The sequence below is a fragment of the Pneumocystis murina genome (assembly GCF_000349005.2).
Source record: "Pneumocystis murina B123 chromosome Unknown supercont1.8, whole genome shotgun sequence".
NCBI classification, from domain to species: domain Eukaryota; kingdom Fungi; phylum Ascomycota; class Pneumocystomycetes; order Pneumocystales; family Pneumocystaceae; genus Pneumocystis; species Pneumocystis murina.
In genome coordinates, this window is record NW_017802366.1 from 70,496 (window position 1) to 87,026 (window position 16,531).

The 16,531-nt window shown below is 26.3% G+C and overlaps 10 protein-coding genes across 10 annotated transcripts; 5 read left to right on the plus strand and 5 right to left on the minus strand.

Annotated features, from left to right (window-relative positions):
- Positions 1 to 3: 3 nt before the first annotated feature.
- Positions 4 to 1,350, plus strand: PNEG_01681 (hypothetical protein; the record flags this gene model as incomplete). The annotated part of the gene is made up of 2 exons (XM_007875453.1): positions 4 to 717; positions 781 to 1,350. The coding sequence occupies 2 exons, from the start codon at positions 4 to 6 to the stop codon at positions 1,348 to 1,350; spliced, it is 1,284 nt and encodes a 427-aa protein (XP_007873644.1).
- A 62-nt stretch (positions 1,351 to 1,412) lies between these two features.
- On the plus strand, positions 1,413 to 2,231 carry PNEG_01682 (hypothetical protein; the record flags this gene model as incomplete). Its single annotated transcript, XM_007875454.1, has 3 exons — positions 1,413 to 1,704; positions 1,747 to 1,949; positions 1,995 to 2,231. The coding sequence occupies exons 1-3, from the start codon at positions 1,605 to 1,607 to the stop codon at positions 2,229 to 2,231; spliced, it is 540 nt and encodes a 179-aa protein (XP_007873645.1). The 5' UTR covers positions 1,413 to 1,604.
- An 81-nt stretch (positions 2,232 to 2,312) lies between these two features.
- PNEG_01683 (hypothetical protein) lies at positions 2,313 to 3,474 on the plus strand (the record flags this gene model as incomplete). The annotated part of the gene is made up of 1 exon (XM_007875455.1): positions 2,313 to 3,474. The coding sequence occupies exon 1, from the start codon at positions 2,347 to 2,349 to the stop codon at positions 3,472 to 3,474; it is 1,128 nt and encodes a 375-aa protein (XP_007873646.1). The 5' UTR covers positions 2,313 to 2,346.
- A 101-nt stretch (positions 3,475 to 3,575) lies between these two features.
- Positions 3,576 to 3,856, minus strand: PNEG_01684 (hypothetical protein; the record flags this gene model as incomplete). Its single annotated transcript, XM_007875456.1, has 2 exons — positions 3,576 to 3,740; positions 3,794 to 3,856. The coding sequence occupies 2 exons, from the start codon at positions 3,854 to 3,856 to the stop codon at positions 3,576 to 3,578; spliced, it is 228 nt and encodes a 75-aa protein (XP_007873647.1).
- A 1,348-nt stretch (positions 3,857 to 5,204) lies between these two features.
- On the minus strand, positions 5,205 to 6,189 carry PNEG_01685 (hypothetical protein; the record flags this gene model as incomplete). Its single annotated transcript, XM_007875457.1, has 4 exons — positions 5,205 to 5,600; positions 5,648 to 5,778; positions 5,823 to 5,908; positions 5,953 to 6,189. The coding sequence occupies 4 exons, from the start codon at positions 6,187 to 6,189 to the stop codon at positions 5,248 to 5,250; spliced, it is 807 nt and encodes a 268-aa protein (XP_007873648.1). The 3' UTR covers positions 5,205 to 5,247.
- A 395-nt stretch (positions 6,190 to 6,584) lies between these two features.
- On the minus strand, positions 6,585 to 7,288 carry PNEG_01686 (hypothetical protein; the record flags this gene model as incomplete). The annotated part of the gene is made up of 3 exons (XM_007875458.1): positions 6,585 to 7,001; positions 7,047 to 7,114; positions 7,156 to 7,288. 3 exons carry the CDS (start codon positions 7,286 to 7,288, stop codon positions 6,585 to 6,587), a joined length of 618 nt encoding a protein of 205 aa, XP_007873649.1.
- A 131-nt stretch (positions 7,289 to 7,419) lies between these two features.
- PNEG_01687 (hypothetical protein) lies at positions 7,420 to 7,806 on the minus strand (the record flags this gene model as incomplete). The annotated part of the gene is made up of 3 exons (XM_007875459.1): positions 7,420 to 7,464; positions 7,506 to 7,686; positions 7,730 to 7,806. The coding sequence occupies 3 exons, from the start codon at positions 7,804 to 7,806 to the stop codon at positions 7,420 to 7,422; spliced, it is 303 nt and encodes a 100-aa protein (XP_007873650.1).
- Positions 7,807 to 7,857: 51 nt separating this feature from the next.
- PNEG_01688 (isocitrate dehydrogenase, NAD-dependent) lies at positions 7,858 to 8,949 on the minus strand (the record flags this gene model as incomplete). The annotated part of the gene is made up of 7 exons (XM_007875460.1): positions 7,858 to 8,032; positions 8,074 to 8,331; positions 8,378 to 8,424; positions 8,469 to 8,548; positions 8,601 to 8,649; positions 8,693 to 8,845; positions 8,890 to 8,949. 7 exons carry the CDS (start codon positions 8,947 to 8,949, stop codon positions 7,858 to 7,860), a joined length of 822 nt encoding a protein of 273 aa, XP_007873651.1.
- Positions 8,950 to 9,085: 136 nt separating this feature from the next.
- PNEG_01689 (hypothetical protein) lies at positions 9,086 to 12,442 on the plus strand (the record flags this gene model as incomplete). The annotated part of the gene is made up of 13 exons (XM_007875461.1): positions 9,086 to 9,394; positions 9,441 to 9,487; positions 9,543 to 9,821; positions 9,866 to 10,011; positions 10,056 to 10,279; positions 10,328 to 10,446; positions 10,490 to 10,722; positions 10,766 to 11,204; positions 11,250 to 11,416; positions 11,457 to 11,633; positions 11,678 to 11,794; positions 11,837 to 11,978; positions 12,018 to 12,442. The coding sequence occupies exons 1-13, from the start codon at positions 9,192 to 9,194 to the stop codon at positions 12,440 to 12,442; spliced, it is 2,718 nt and encodes a 905-aa protein (XP_007873652.1). The 5' UTR covers positions 9,086 to 9,191.
- Positions 12,443 to 12,650: 208 nt separating this feature from the next.
- On the plus strand, positions 12,651 to 16,340 carry PNEG_01690 (hypothetical protein; the record flags this gene model as incomplete). Its single annotated transcript, XM_007875462.2, has 6 exons — positions 12,651 to 12,758; positions 12,806 to 12,862; positions 12,908 to 12,997; positions 13,052 to 13,142; positions 13,188 to 15,719; positions 15,763 to 16,340. The coding sequence occupies 6 exons, from the start codon at positions 12,651 to 12,653 to the stop codon at positions 16,338 to 16,340; spliced, it is 3,456 nt and encodes a 1,151-aa protein (XP_007873653.1).
- Between the last annotated feature and the right edge of the window lie 191 nt (positions 16,341 to 16,531).

Genomic DNA, 16,531 nt, shown 5'->3' on the forward strand with positions numbered 1-16,531 from the left:
AAAATGACTCCTAAAAGCCAATTTTATGTAGATTATGTCTTCAAACGGTCTTTGGGTATATCTCAAAGGAACCAACATCCAGAGGTTCCAATTTTAAAAATAGATATAAATACAATAGATACACCAGATAAAGCACTTAGAAGAGACATACTTCTTGGAACAATCTCATCGTGGCCATTTTATCTTGTTTCAGTTCCTAAATGTACTCAGAATATACCATATTTCTTGCATTTCTTTGAAAATGAAACAATGTTTGAAAATATAAGAGAAAGAAATGAGAACGTAAATGATACTGAAGAGGAAGAAATTCGATATGAAGGGGATATTCATTTATGGCAACTTACTCCTAACGAAAAGGTTAAATTGATGAAAAAAATTACATTTAAGCCTCTTTCTATTAATAACATACCAATTATTTCTTTAGAAACAATATGGGATACGACAAAACATACATTAACACAGGTTTTATTAAGGAGATATATATGTGTAACAGACGAAATGGAATCTATGTGTGGTGGATGGATTGAAGTAAGACGAGTACAATTATCTCCACAGAACAATATTCTGGACATGAAATCCATGGCAGTTCCAGCAGGAGAAGGGAATATTTATAACCATGCATGTTTTTCGTATTTAAAATATGGGTTAATACCCGTTTTAACGAATACACGGATTATTTTTTTTCCATATTATCATATGAATAATTATGATGACCAGGTAATTCATAGATAGGGAAAAGATTGTATATTCATAAGACTAATATTTTTTTATTGAAAAAAGACTTTATATGATAATAAAGTTTGGCCTTCATCATCATCTTTCGAACTCGAAATATGGTCAAACACTTCTTCTAAAGAATTATTGCCAGTTGTCTTTGAATTAGATCTTTATATTGAAAAACTATTAGAAGATACAAATCATTGTTCTTCCAATATACCTGTTCTAAATCACTTTCATGCTGAATTTATAACATCTTATAAAAGAAAAATTAACAATTCTTCATTATTAGATTTTGAAGGTGTCACAATTATAGCTGGGGGCCTTGGAAAAACAATATTGATTGTGACACAACTCCGAATTATCCCATGGAAAAGAACTGTTATTCCTTTTAATATAAAAATATGGTCATTGAAAACTCCTGCACGAACACCAATCAAAGCTATTCAAGCAGGCTTTTCTTTTACACTAGGAAAAAAACTTGAAGTGCACAATTGTCATGAACATTGTATTAATAATAAATATAAATTAATGGAATCTTATCAAAACGATGGTTTAGGTTATTCAAGAAGTTTAAAAGAACTCCGTTGTGAAGAGCTAGGAATTACTCTTTTAAATACAGGATGGCGTTAAAATAAGTACGTGTTTATATTTTTTTTCATCATTTTATTCATCACATAATTTATAACCTTCTATTTTTTCACGCTTCGATTAATCGATTACGATTACTTCTAATTAATGTTAATTAAAAATTTGAAGCTAATAAGACATTATTATTAAATTTATTAATATTTTTTTATGATTTATGATCAATAATAATAGCTAAAGATAATTTGGCTTTTTTTCAGGATATTTTTAAGGGTTTTTAGAGAAAAAATAACAATCATATGTCTTCGATAAAATGTTGTTGTGGAACAGATTGTCTGAATATTAAACAAAATAGACTTCTTTTTAAACAGTTTGAGAAAGATATGCAAATTGCATCAGGTATTTTTCTTTTTTTTATAATGTTTTTTAACCATAGAATAGAATTAGGTCAATATTTATTATCAGAATATAGAACGTACAATGAAAATGCAGAATATAGAGAAAAATTGTTTAAGTTAGAGATATCTCATTTAAAAATTAAGAAGGATCAAATTACATCTTCGCTATCATTTCTTAAAAAAAGAAACAAGGAATTGGAAGAGGAAATATCTAGAATTAATGAAAAAAACGGGAATATCTTAAGTGTAACACTTTTATTTTCTTTATGATTGTTTTAATTAATTTATAAGAATATGGAAAAATTGAATATATTATTATCGAATTCTGAATCTAATATTAAAGACCTTTCAAATACATTGGAAGCTACTAAATTAGAATTAGAACTTGCTCGTTCTGTTATTGATCGTAAAAAAGCCATTGAAAAGCATATAGATGCAATGGAAATAGAAAAAAATCTTTTGAGAAAGGAATTAGAACAATCTTTAGAAATAGGAATATTTTTTAAAAAAAAAATGGCAACAATCTGAACGATTAATTAATATATTAAAAGAACAGATAAATGAAGATGAATTAAAAACTGATAAAGAAAAAGAAAATATTCAAACGTTAACAGATTATTTTAAAAAATATCCAAAGATCAAGATGAATGCAGATTCCATAAAATCTTTTCCTTTTATAGAAAAACCACATTTAATCTTATTCATTAAAGAATTAATTTCAAAAAATTCGTTTCTTAAAAAAATATGCACAGAACTTTATGATATTCTTTCTATAACACAAAATGAAACGATTTATTTACAACAAATTTTATCTCGAAACAATAATTATGGTTCTTTATTTAATAATTCATATAATTTATATAATCTGAAGAATATGTTGCATTTCAATGTTAATAACTATTTATTTTTAGAAAAAGAATTAAATGAAATTTCTTCGAATCAAATCTTTAATGAAAACATAAATGCAAATATATTACAGAAGTCTGATAAGGAAAACCGAGAAGGATATTCGTCAAAATCTATTAATGAAATAAAAATTAAATCGAAATACGACTTTATTGATAGTTTATTTATACCAATAAAATTCAAAAAATTATATCTTAATAATTCGAAAATAACTAGATCGTTCTCTGCACCGGATATATTGTCACTTTTTAGTTCATCAAGCAAATTTCAGAATACCCAAAATAATTTACATGAAAAAACACGATATTTATCCTTAACGGATATGTTTAACTCTCCAAAACTGATTTCTATGAATAATAAAAGACGGAATTCTTGTTTAAATCTTTCAAAAGAATTGCGGCATTCACAATATAATAAATTTAATTCTGATTTGTCTATTTATTTAGATACACCTAATACTTCATTTTTTAAGCATATTCTATACAAAAAACCATTACATGGAGTAAAGTCAGAAGATTTACGCGATTCTTTTCTTTTAAGGAAACCATGGACAACTCCCAGAAATTTCTCTCCGCCTACACAATTTATCAGCCCGGTTATATCTACTTTTTCTACAAGTCCATCTGAATCTTCTGTTCTTTTAAATAATGATACCAAGACTATGTTATCAAACTCTCTTTTAAAATCTACCATAATTAACAGATTTTTTTTGAGCGGTACTTCAAAAAAAGAAAAAGCTGATACCAAATCATCGGGAAAAGACATTCATGATAATCGAAATAAAAGTATGTGGGATTCTTTTTTTAATAAATGGCCGAAATTAATCCATACCAAACATTCTTTAACAAGCACTTCAAAAAATTGATAACTTAATTATAATTATTAAAAGCTAATGCTGTATTTTATTAGTTTTTTGCATAATATTATTCAATTATTATATATGATCAATTCTTTTTTAAAAAAATACTATATATCTCTGGTGCCTGTAATTGTATGATATTGACGCGTATCACTTTTTGTGTTTATTCTTGAAGCATCAATGGTAGTTAGTATGATACAATCATGATGAACTACCCAGTGGGTCATGGTTATGGTGACTTCTTTAACAATAGGTTCTATTGAAGTGTGCCTCTATAAAAAAAGGCAAATTAGAATTTACAATAAAATGAATGAATAGAATATACTTTTTTAAGAAATCTTAGTCTTTTTAAAGTTGGATCTAGATTATTTGAAGAATTTGATGACATTACTTGTTTTACATATATATATAAGGAAAACAACCAAATCAAATATATCCACCTCATATTTATTAATTTTAATAGATCTTAGATTAAAAAATAACAAAGAAGCGTTTCATAACTTTTTTATGCATTAAACATGTTCTATATTAATGATTCATGCGAATTTGTATAGTCGATCACTAGCATAAAGACTTTGATATTACATTTAAATGTGAGAAATAAAGTACATAATGAAGAAATTAATAGATAATATTGTTAAAAATACATATATTGATTAAAAAAACAACATATTTAATCGATAAGAAGGCGTATATTTATAATCTTTATAAATATTTATACAACAGAAAAAAACACTTTTAATTAAAAAACATACTACAAAATATTAAATATGATAAATAAGTACAATGTATTCTAGTTCTTTTTATTTTCAAGATTTTTTTCATAAAATTTTTCTTTAATATTCGAATTATAAATAATTTTGTCTTTTTAGAGGTCCAAAATACATGTTTATTTTACAAACTATTGCTTAACAAATTCTATGTAGATGGTTTTATATAATTTGAAATTAAAATGGGAGTACTATAACAAATATAGATATGGAGATAATCATCGATAAAGAAATAGCTATTGTAGAGCAATTTAAAATAAGAACCTTGCATGTTTTAATATAAATATATGTCCTTTTGTCTTTTAAAAAACAAAAGATGTTTATTTCTAAATCACTTAAAATATTATTTTTACATGGAATACTAATAGCTTGAAATATTTCTAATTGTTCTAAAGTTGAAAAAAAAAACTAATAACAGACTTAAAAATATAATTTTATTTCAAAATATCCTTCAAAATATATAAAGATATTTATAAACAGTTATTTTTTTAATTATAGGAAAAATTATTGCTTTTATTTTCTAATATTTAATATTTTAATATTTTAATGATATCGAATTATTATAAGAATTCTTTATAGTAAGAGCATTAGGAGATAAATATTACAATAGAATATTATTAACTGAAATATTAATAATATTCAATTTTATAAATCAACTTTTAATATTTTATGAAGTTCTTTAAAAAAAGTAACTAATTCTATAAAATTGATGAATAAAAAAGTGTACAGTTTTATAATATAAATATTTTCTGCAAATATTTCTGCTTTTGAATATTAAGAATAAATAAATAATCTAAGGAATACTTAAAATAATATATTTCTGTAAAGGCAAAATAGTTGTAATATTATTTAAGTATTTGAAAAAATGAGCAAATGAACTCAAAAATAAAATTTAGAAAAAAGATAGTAATAAAAACAATCAAGATTTACAATATAAGTCTAAAATATTAATAACAGTTAATTGAATATGCAATTTTCTAATATAAACTTTAAATAGTTTATAATACAATTAATGTTTTATAAATACATACGTAGCTTTATCTATACCACTAAAATATCTGAAGATTCTTTGAAATCTTATAGGTATACATCTTAGCATGGGAAGTATTAAACAATATAATGGCGTATATATTTCTATACCCATGTCATTTATTATGGTTTTGGCTATTTTTTCTGCAACATATACGGGATCAAGCACTGGAGCCAAAAATCGAGAAGGTGTCTTAACATTTTGAAATAATGATGTGTTCAATTGTCCTGGCACCACAAGTGTCGTTCGAATGTTAGAATTTGAATATAAAAGCTCGTATTTTAGAGATTCATGAAAAGAGACTAATGCCGTTTTAGAAGCACAATAAGCAGCTATGATTCTTAACGGAGTATATATTAAATAAAAAGAATGTTCATACAAAGATTAGTTACACCAATAAACGCAAGCGAAGATGCTATCGTAACAATATGTCCTTCATTTTTTTGCTTCATTCCAGGTAAGAACAACTTAACAGTATTAAAATGTGATATAAAATTAACATCAACCACTCTAAAATTCGTAAATAAATATAAATACAAATAATAATAAATAACCTTCTAAATTTTTCAAATGACATTGTTTCAATTGATTCACCATCAATTATAGCAGCATTATTAACAAGTATTGTAGGAATCCCAAACTTTATATATATCAAAAAATAATTCTCAAAACAATGTATCAAACATGTTTTTTAATTTCCAATAAAACTTTCTCAAGACCTCTTACACATGTAACATCACATCTGTAATAGTGACAAAAAGCTTTTAACTTTAGTACCAATTGTTTAAAAAATACTTTTTTACGATCCGATATTTTTTTTTCAGCTATATCTATGATAATGACGATCGCACCAAGACGACTTAAAATTAATGATAATTCATATCCAAGACCAGAAGCACCTGCAAAATTATTTATTAACATAAAAACGTTAAAGTATTTTTAAAAAACCTCCAGTAATCACAACAATCTTCCCAACTATTTTTTTTGTTATAAGTGATTTAAACGTAATTATATCATAAATAAAATGAAAAATTATCCATATTCCAAAAAAAAAATGAAAAGTTATAAAAAAAAGAATCGTGTAGTCTACTAAAAGATAGACAATATTTATCATTTGTCTCTATCATAATATAAAATATAAAAAATTTCGATCGAAACACCTTATTGATATAAAATCGATATCAATCCAAATTATTTATCTTTCTATGTACTACTTTATTAATATGAAAAACATGCACTTGTGTATAAACCAACGTATTAAATAAAAAGAGATATTAGTAGTTCCATTTAAAATATTCTTTTTTCTTTAAAAAACCTTATTCTCTTTTCTTCTTTAGCTTATTATCTTTTTTATATGGACTTTCTTTGAGTTTCTTTTCCCTCTTTTGAGTTAAGCGATTTTGCTCACTAATCCAATACTCCTGTCTAAAAATTTCCCATCCTTCACAAAAATTTCGATCAAATCCCTTGCCAAGAAGAACCAAACGGATACCTCCTTCACCTAAATCCGGTCTTCTAAAAAGTTTATGAGGCAAAAATTGCAATAAACGTGATTTTGTCAGCCGATTTGGTACAATTTTTAAATTGTAGGGTCTTAAACATTTATTTGTATAAGGAATAAACTTTTGAGGCAGTGTTAATGTTCGACTATAAAGTCCTGACAAATAGAACAACAGAAATGTAATCATTCCAGCTAAAAGACACAATCGGTAAAGTAAAGAAACATAATAATACTAAAAACCTATAAATTCCTTATTTTTTCTAAAAAAAACTCCTACATTAGACGGATTAATCAATGAACCATAAAAGAAATATGTATTCCATGATAAAAGTCCTGTTAAGAACACTTTTTCATCAATTTTTCTTCTCAAAAAAAAATTACTTTACTAGAATATTTGCGCCGACGAAGATAAAGGGAAATATACTCTTGTCTTAAAGATTCTTCAAACATAAGAAGATTCTGATAAATATAAAGCACTGATATATGGTTTCCTTCAGGCGTTAAACAAGTATTTTCCATGAATAACGCCTGTTTTTAAAGCATCTTATCAACTGTCGTTAAGCATGACATTCAAGAAAAAAAGAAAAAAATAAAGGGAAGAAAAATACAAGAAAAATAAGTGAAATAAGTATATTTGAATATAAAGAAAATTACAAGGAATCCACAATTGCTTGTGTATATTGTTGAGTAGAGGCCTAATAAAATAAGTAAAAAAAATAAAAGAAAAAGAAAAAACTTGGCCTCCAAGATCACAAGTAGTTGTTTTTCCAAGAGAAAGAACGTTAAAAATAGCAGATTCTATTTTATCGGCATATTTGTAAAGCGACATGTGACGAAGCATCATAATTGATGATAAAAGCAAAGCAGTAGGATTTGCTTTATTATGTCCAGCAATATCAGGAGCAGAGCCATGAACTCTATGATTAAATAAACAATGTCATAAAATGAAAAAAATATTACGCTTCGAAAATACTTGCATCAATACCTATATTTGCACTCGGAGTTAAACCAAGACCGCCAACGAGTCCAGAACACATATCACTTAATATATCAATTGAAAATGAGAAAAATAAAAGTCAAAACATAGATTAAAAAATACCTCCATAGAGATTAGGCATAACTAATACTCTATCATTATAAGGAGTCGGATTTGAAACAATTTTTAAGCAAGAACTATCAATACGTTCAGTATTTAGTTCAATATCAGGATATTCTTTAGAAATATCATAAGCTGTTTTTACAAAAAGACCATCGGTAATTTTCCTATAAATATGAGATATTTTCTTTTCTGAAGATTTATTGACATAATTGAAGCTTTATGAACAGCGGTTACCTTTTTCCTTCCAATACTTTGAGCATATTGAAAAGCAAATCGTAAAACTTTTTCACATGCATCCCTTGTTATAAGTTTAATCGATTGAACAACTCCGTCAACTAACATATGCTCAATGCCTGAATATTCACCTTCTGTATTTTCTCGAATTAATACAATATCCACGTTATCATATGCAGTTTTGCATCCAGCAATACTACGACATGGCCTTACATTTGCGAAAAGTGAACTATTTTGAATAAACCAAAGAAAAAAAAGCGTAATCATTAATTTACAAAGTACGTCGAAGTGTAAGATTAAGAGATACATGACCTTTCCCTATCTAAAATATTAAATTTTATTCCAATTTAAATATAAAAAATTCACTGGAGTAGCTAATGGCCCTTTCAATGCCACTGTATTCCTATGAATAGATTCAATCGTTGCCTCAGGAATTGTCATTTTTCCTGTCAAAACCTTTTTTTAAAAAAATTCATAAAATACTCTATTTTCTTCTACCATTGACAAAAACCGGAGTCACATCAACAGGCTCCCATTTTATGGGGACCTAGTTTCATCTTAAACTAATTTCCTATAAATTTTCTTTCTACTTTAGCTGCTTCAAAAATTTTTTGAACACTTGTTGATATTTCCGGTCCAATACCATCTCCAGAAATTAATGTTACAGGATATAGTCCAGAACTATTAGGTTTTCCCTTATAAGACCCTTTAACATAATTTCCTGTGCTATAAAATCGGGCTTTCTAGATTTTCTTAGCCATTTTCATTTTTTTATTTAAAAAAAAACTTTAATAGAAAAAGATGAATAATTATATCTTGAGAAAACAAAATTAGAGAGAATCCTCATTAAAAGTAAAAAATTTATTTTATTTATTCTTTAAAAAGTAAAGAAATTAATAATTTTAGTCGACAAACATCAAAAAAAATATTAATTTTTAACATAATTAATAAAAAATAAAGAAATTTAAAAAAAAATCTTAAAAATAAAGTAGATTTTTATTAATTATTTTTAAATCGACAACCATTTTTATTAAAAAATTTAAAAAATTTTAAAAGGCTAATTAAGAGGTCTTATATATAATAAAATTTATGACTCAGACAAATCTTGAGTTTCTTAAATATTATTCTTTAACAACACCATATCCTTCAAAATGGACAGATCCTAGTGAATATCAATTTAATAATGAGGAAAAGTTTGATTCAAAAGAATTTCAAGAATCAAGAATATTTGAGGAAGAATTTATTGCACAGGATGAACCTGATCCTTTAGGGATGGGCGATTCTGTTATTTCGTATGTTCTTATAGGGCTAAAAAGAATATTTAAATGATGTTTATAGATTAGCTAAACAAAATGGTATAACAGTTCCAGATGACATTAGATTGCGTATGAATATATGTTTTATTAAGGATAAAATGTCTAAGATACTTCTTATATATAGGTGCGAAATATCTTATTTCATCAAAAAGATTTAATCCGACTGTATTTTTACGAGATATTCATTCAAACAATTGGTATCCAGAATTATTATCTGGATTAAGATGGTTAACTCAGTCAATTGAAAAGAGATCAGATGCTTTGAAGATGCTTGTTGAGAATAATTTTAGTAGATTTGTAAAAGCAAAAACAACAATTGATTATGTCTGTCAAGATATGAAACATGATATGTTAAACCAAGAATTTGACTATGGAATTTCTGAATTAAAGTCAAATATTAATGGTAATTTTTAAATTTATTTATTTTTCTGATTAAATCATAAATAGATGTGATTACTAAGGCAACACAAACATTTGACCCTATCACAGAAAATCGTGCAAAAGCATATCGTTTAATATCTACACTTTCTATCTTAGAAAAGTACAAATATCATTTTAATGTTCCATCATTGTTATTAGATTGTATTGAAAAGGTGCTTTTATTTCTATTTAATTATAAAATTTAACATCAGAAAAGAATGATCATGAAATGTTAATACGTGAATATAGAAAATGTAAAGACATATTTTTAGAAGAAGGTGTTACACCTGAAAAATCTGTGGATATTTTTGAATCCCAAAGATCTAAGATTTTTAAAAGGATCTGGAAAGAAGTAGAAAAAATTATTGAAGATTATCGCAAAAATATTTTTCAGCAATTTTCTACGTTCAAAACTCCAGAAGAACAACACAAATTAATATGGTAATATAATTTTAATATGGGGGATTTATTAATAACTTTTAACTATAGTATACTTCTTGAATTAGGAACAACAGAAAATCCTATTCTTTATTCTCTTAAATGCCAAAGTGCTTGGCTTATAAAAAGTTTAGAACAAGATTTTAAAGATGAGTGTATAAAGATTAAAGGTATTTTATTTAGTCTATATTATTAAAATAATAATATCTAAAGCGGCTCATCATCAATTATCTAAATTGCCTCTTCCAACTAATAAACAAATAGTTCAACAATTGAAAAAACCATTAAGGAAATATCAGATGTCTAGTGCACGTGAAACATCATCTGATAACCTAATGTGGAATTCTCTTGAAAAAATGATTGAATATATATTTATTCACAAGTTTCATGAATTTAAAAATTATCTTGAAATTGTTTGTAAAATTTCTCAAGGAAATCTATTAAAGGTAAGGTACGCTTCTTAGTATTTTCTGTTATTAATGTTTATAGCATTTTCCTACAGGCAAAAATGGAGAATCCAAACACCATCTTATATTTTCCCCCGACGATATTTTTTCTGTAAAAAAGTCAGCAGAGCAGCTTATTTTTACACTCTCTTCTCTTGTTATTGATTTTTTCATCTCGCATTCAGTAAAAAAGACATCATTATCAAATAATAATCATTCATCTAATGATAATAATTTTTCATTGAAACCAGAAGATGCACCTGATCTAGACAATAAAAATTCCTCAATTTCATTCATACCTCCATGTTCTGACTCTTTAACTGCTTGCTCTCTGTTAAATAAATTATTAAATATTATTGTTAATTCATCAACAGCAATCTTTAAATTAAATATTTCTCAAGAAATTAACAAAAATTTACAAACAATGATCAGTACTGTGAGAGAAATGTTTGTCGAAGCTATAAATGTTTTGTGGAACTCAGGTTATCTGAATTAAACTTTTAAATTTATTTTTTTACCCAAAATAGATTCTTCTCATTTTTATTTATTAGAAGACTGGGTAAAATCGAGTGAAAATCCTGATATAACAGGTTATCCGAAAGCATTGTATGCATATGAGTCTTGTATTATTATTAAAATTAGCGAGCTTTTATATATTGGAAGAAACTCTAAATTAAATGCTGAAGATATAATAGTAAGTTGTTTAAGTTACTTTGCATTTATTAATATTTCAGCCGTCTCCTTTGACGAAGACAATATTATCTATCAAAATGCAATTTCTAAAATCTTTATATATTGCCTTAGAAGGGTTAATCAAAATTGTTTATTTTAATGCTAATCAAACAGATTCAAAAAATTCTACTCCTGAACTTTCTTCGAAATCCGAATATGAAGTAAATCATGAAAATATAGTATAATTCTATCTGTATTATTCCTAAAATATAACAAAATATAGGATACTCGAATTCTTTTTACTTTAAGCAATTTTTCTCACCTGAAAAATAATATTATTGCTACATTATTGAAGCAATTTGAATCATTGTATTCTTTGTCTCTAGAAGATGATTCAAAAGTAACTCTATTATTTAATCTTCATTTTTAACTAAAATTTTAGAATTTATACAGTGCTTTAGTTCAACTCGATAATCGTTTATTTGATGATTATATCAAAGTTAAGTCTGAATCTATCTCTCAAATTATAAAAAATGGAATACTCAATTCTAATTCTATTTGGTTATCTGAAGAACCACCTCAAGGTAAGTTTTTTTCTTCATTTATTTTTAGTAATATTATAGAAATTCAACCATACGTATTTGATTCCATACTATCGCTAGTTGTTATTCATTCTCAGCTTTCTACTATTACCTCAAATTTAATTCCTCGTGCCTTAAATAATTTAGTAAAATCGCTTACTCAATCTTTACTTGAATCATTTCAAAAAATTGACAATTTTGGTATTGGAGGAATGCTTCAGGTTATTATAGAAGTAGAATTCATTAAGCAAGTCTTGGAAGCATATATTGATGAAGAAACCTCAAATATATTTGGATCCTTATATCTTCATTTAGAGAAAGCCTATCATCATAATGACAATCGACAAATTTTTCAACAAGAATTAGAAAAAACAAAAAATATATTAGTTAATTATAGAAAAATAACACAATTACAATATTCTTGTTTTAAAGATTCCTCAGAAAATACACTTAAACCATATTTTTAATAATTATCTATATAATAATTTATAAAATATATAATTACATTTTGTTTATATTTCTAATAATAATCTCATATTATCTCATTAGACCTAGAAATATTACATTTTCTATATTATATAATATTTTAATATTATAATTTTTAATCGACAATTTAGAAATCAATAATATATATTAACTAGAATGAATACAGGATAAAGTGTATAATAAATTTATATGGATTCTGAGGATAAGAAGAAGCATAGGCCTCGTCAATCAGGCTCAAAAGTAACAAAAAAAAAAGCTAAAAAACAAGAAAAATCAAGTCAACAAAATAATGCTAAAGTTAATAAATTATTATAAAAAGATACATTATAGCTAATGATTTTAAGGCATTTATTTCAAGATCATGGAGGAAATCAAATGTTCTAGAGAGAAGAAGTGCAGATGTATCTTTTTTTTAGTTAAAATAAATTTTAATTAAATAATGATAGGTTATTCAAAAAAAACTTCATATTCCTATGGTGGATCGTACGCCAGATGCTTTACCACCTATTATTGTTGCAGTTGTTGGTCCTCCAGGAGTAATTATACCTTATTTTTTGTTATTATTCAAAAAAATTGATAATATACATTAGACAGGAAAAACTACGTTAATTAAATCTTTGGTTAGGAAATTTTCAAAACATACACTTAATGAAATTAATGGTCCTATTACATGTGTTTCTGGTTTTATTTTTTATTTTTTTTTGTTTATTTTTTAAATTATAAAAGGAAAAAAGCGTCGACTAACATTTATTGAATGTCCTAATGATCTTAATAGTATGATTGATATAGCAAAAGTTTCAGACCTAATTCTTTTGCTTATTGATGGGAATTTTGGGTTTGAGATGGAAACTATGGAATTTTTAAATATTTTAATACCTCATGGATTTCCCAAAATCATGGGTATTCTTACTCATCTCGATCTTTTTAAAAAGCCAGAAGCCCTTAGAACGGCGAAAAAGCGTCTTAAACGTAGATTTTGGACGGAAATATATCAGGGTGCTAAACTTTTTTATCTTTCTGGTGTAATTAATGGTCGTTATCCAGATAGAGAAATTTTAAATTTAGCAAGATTTATATCAGTTATTAAATTTCGTCCTTTAATTTGGAAAAATTCACATCCTTATCTTCTTGTGGATAGGATGGAAGATATAACAGACCCTCAAAAAATTCATGAAAAACCATTTTGTGATCGAGTTGTAGTTCTTTATGGATATTTAAAAGGAACTAGCTTTCCTGCTACAAATGGCCGTATACATATACCAGGAGTAGGTGATCTTTCTGTATCTGAAGTTAGTTCTCTTCCGGATCCTTGTCCACTTGTAGAAAAAACTCGTACTCTTGGAGAAAAACAGAAATTAATTTATGCGCCTATGTCTGATGTTGGTGGTGTTATGTTTGATAAAGACGCTGTTTATATTGATATTCCGACTAATGATTTTTCAAAAAAAGATATAGAAGAATGTGGTATTGGCGAGAAAATGATTATAGAATTACAAAAATCAAATCATGATCTTGGAGAAGATTTTTCAAAAAATGATCTTCAAATTTTTCATAATGGAAAAAGAATAAAATATGATTCTAGTGACAACAATACAGGAAGAAAGCAGATGAGAAGCCCTAACATCATAAATGATGATTATGATTCTAAAAATTTTGAAGATAATGATATGAAAGATATGGATGAATTTGATTCTGAAGAATATAAAGGACCTGATGATAACTTAGAATCTAATGCAGATTCTGATTCTAGTGATTCTTCGGAAGTAAAAGATGAAATGTTGCAAAATATGGACTTTGAATTAAATGATGTTGAATTCAATGAAGATAATGCATCGAGAAAAACCAATGGTAATAGTTTGTCGGATTCTTCAGGCTTAAAAAGTTCAACAGAAAATTCGGATAATGAATATTTTGGAATATCTTCAACATGGAAAGAAAATATAGAAAGAATATCAGAGAACATGTTTAATTTAGGAAAAAAAACCCCTGATTTAGGAGATCTAATCTACATTAAAATGGAATATACTCCAAAACAAGTGGTAGACATCTGGGAAGGAGTAGCTCTACCAAATAGTAATGGAGAAGATCCAGTTCTTAAGAATGTGAAATTGATAGATAATTCTGATGATTTATTAAGAGTCATAAGATTTGATAAAGATGAAAATCAGGATTTTTTTGAAAGGTCTAAACCTCCAATTAATATATCTGCACTTAAATTTTGGGAAAAAGAGGAAAATTTAGAAGCTTTAAAAACACGTTTTATTACAGGAAGTCTTTTGAATAATAACATTAGTGATTTGCAGCCCGATATTGATGAAGATCTTTATGGGGATTTTACAGATTTGGAAAACGACCAAGAAAATAAAAATGAGTTAGTCTTTTCTGATAATAAAATGAATGAAGATCTTCAAAAAGAAAGAGAAATTAATTTAAAAAAAAAGGAACTCGCCATTCGTTTTAAAGAAGAAGATAATACAAAGGATAGTGATTCTGACGAAAAATTGGATTGGTATCAACAGCAAAAGCTAAAAATTTCAAAACAGCTTGAAATTAACCGACAAGAATATCAAGGATTGGAATTATCAGATAGAGTAAGAATTGAAGGTTATAGAGCAGGTTTATACATAAGATTGCTTGTGTCTAATATGCCATGTGAATTTGTCAAAAATTTTGATCCAAAATTTCCTATCGTTGTTGGTGGATTATTGTCCAGTGAAGAGCAATTTGGGTTTTTGAAAGTTCGAATTAAAAAACATCGTTGGCATAAGAAAATTTTAAAAACAAATGATCCTTTAGTATTTAGTATAGGATGGAGAAGATTTCAATCTTTACCAATATATTATACCTCTGATTCAAGAGTAAGGAATCGAATGTTAAAATATACCCCAGAGCATATGCATTGTTTTGCTGCATTTTATGGTCCACTGACAAATCCAAACACAGGATTTGTTGCTGTGCAATCAGTTAGTGCTGATTCTATAAAATCAGGTATTTTTAGAATTGCTGCTACAGGTGTCATACTTGATAATGATCAAAGTACTGAAATTGTAAAAAAACTCAAGCTTGTTGGAGTTCCTTATAAAATTTACAAAAATACAGCGTTTATAAAAGATATGTTTAATTCATCTCTTGAAGTTGCAAAATTCGAAGGTGCTAGTATACGAACTGTATCTGGAATTCGTGGACAAATCAAAAAAGCATTAACTAAACCTGAAGGTTATTGTAGATGCGCGTTTGAGGATAAAATACTTATGAGTGGTAACTATTGTATCAATTTTATATTATTAAAAACTAATTTAAGATATTGTTTTTTTAAGAGCATGGTATCCTATTAAACCCAAAAAATATTATAATCCAGTCACATCATTATTAATGGAAGATAAATCTTCATGGAAAGGGATGAGACTTATTGGAGAAATCAGAAAAGATTTAAATATTAAAACTCCTTTGCCTATTAATTCTCAATATCGTAAAATAGAACGGCCTGCTAGACATTTCAATCCTTTACGTGTTCCAAAGGCATTAGCTGCATCTCTTCCTTATGCATCAAAACAACGTAATATGAAACCACAACGGAAAAAGACATATCTTCAAAAAAGGGCTGTTATTTTAAATCCAGAAGAAAGAAAAATAAGAGATCTTATGCATAAATTATTGACACTTCGTAATGAAAAAATAAAGAAAAGAAAAGAAAAACAAGAAGAACGGCGTGAATCTTTCAAGAAAAAAATGGCTAAAGAAGATCTTATTAAAAAAGAAAAAGAGAAGGCACGTGGAAAATTAATATTTAAAAAAGAAGAGATAAAACGACTTAAAACTGAAAAAAAGGGATTTAATTTCAAAAAAAAAAAAGATATGTCTAATGATATGTTGTCATAATTTAAATATATATTATAGATAATTTATCATATAGCGTTTTACGGACGATGTATTGACAAAAGTTAATTTTTCAAGAATTATATTTAAAGAAATTTCTTATGATGAATCTTTAACACTTTACCAAGGGGTTTTTTAATATTTATAAAAATATTAAGGGTATTTTTATTACACATATTTAAATTTCTGGATTT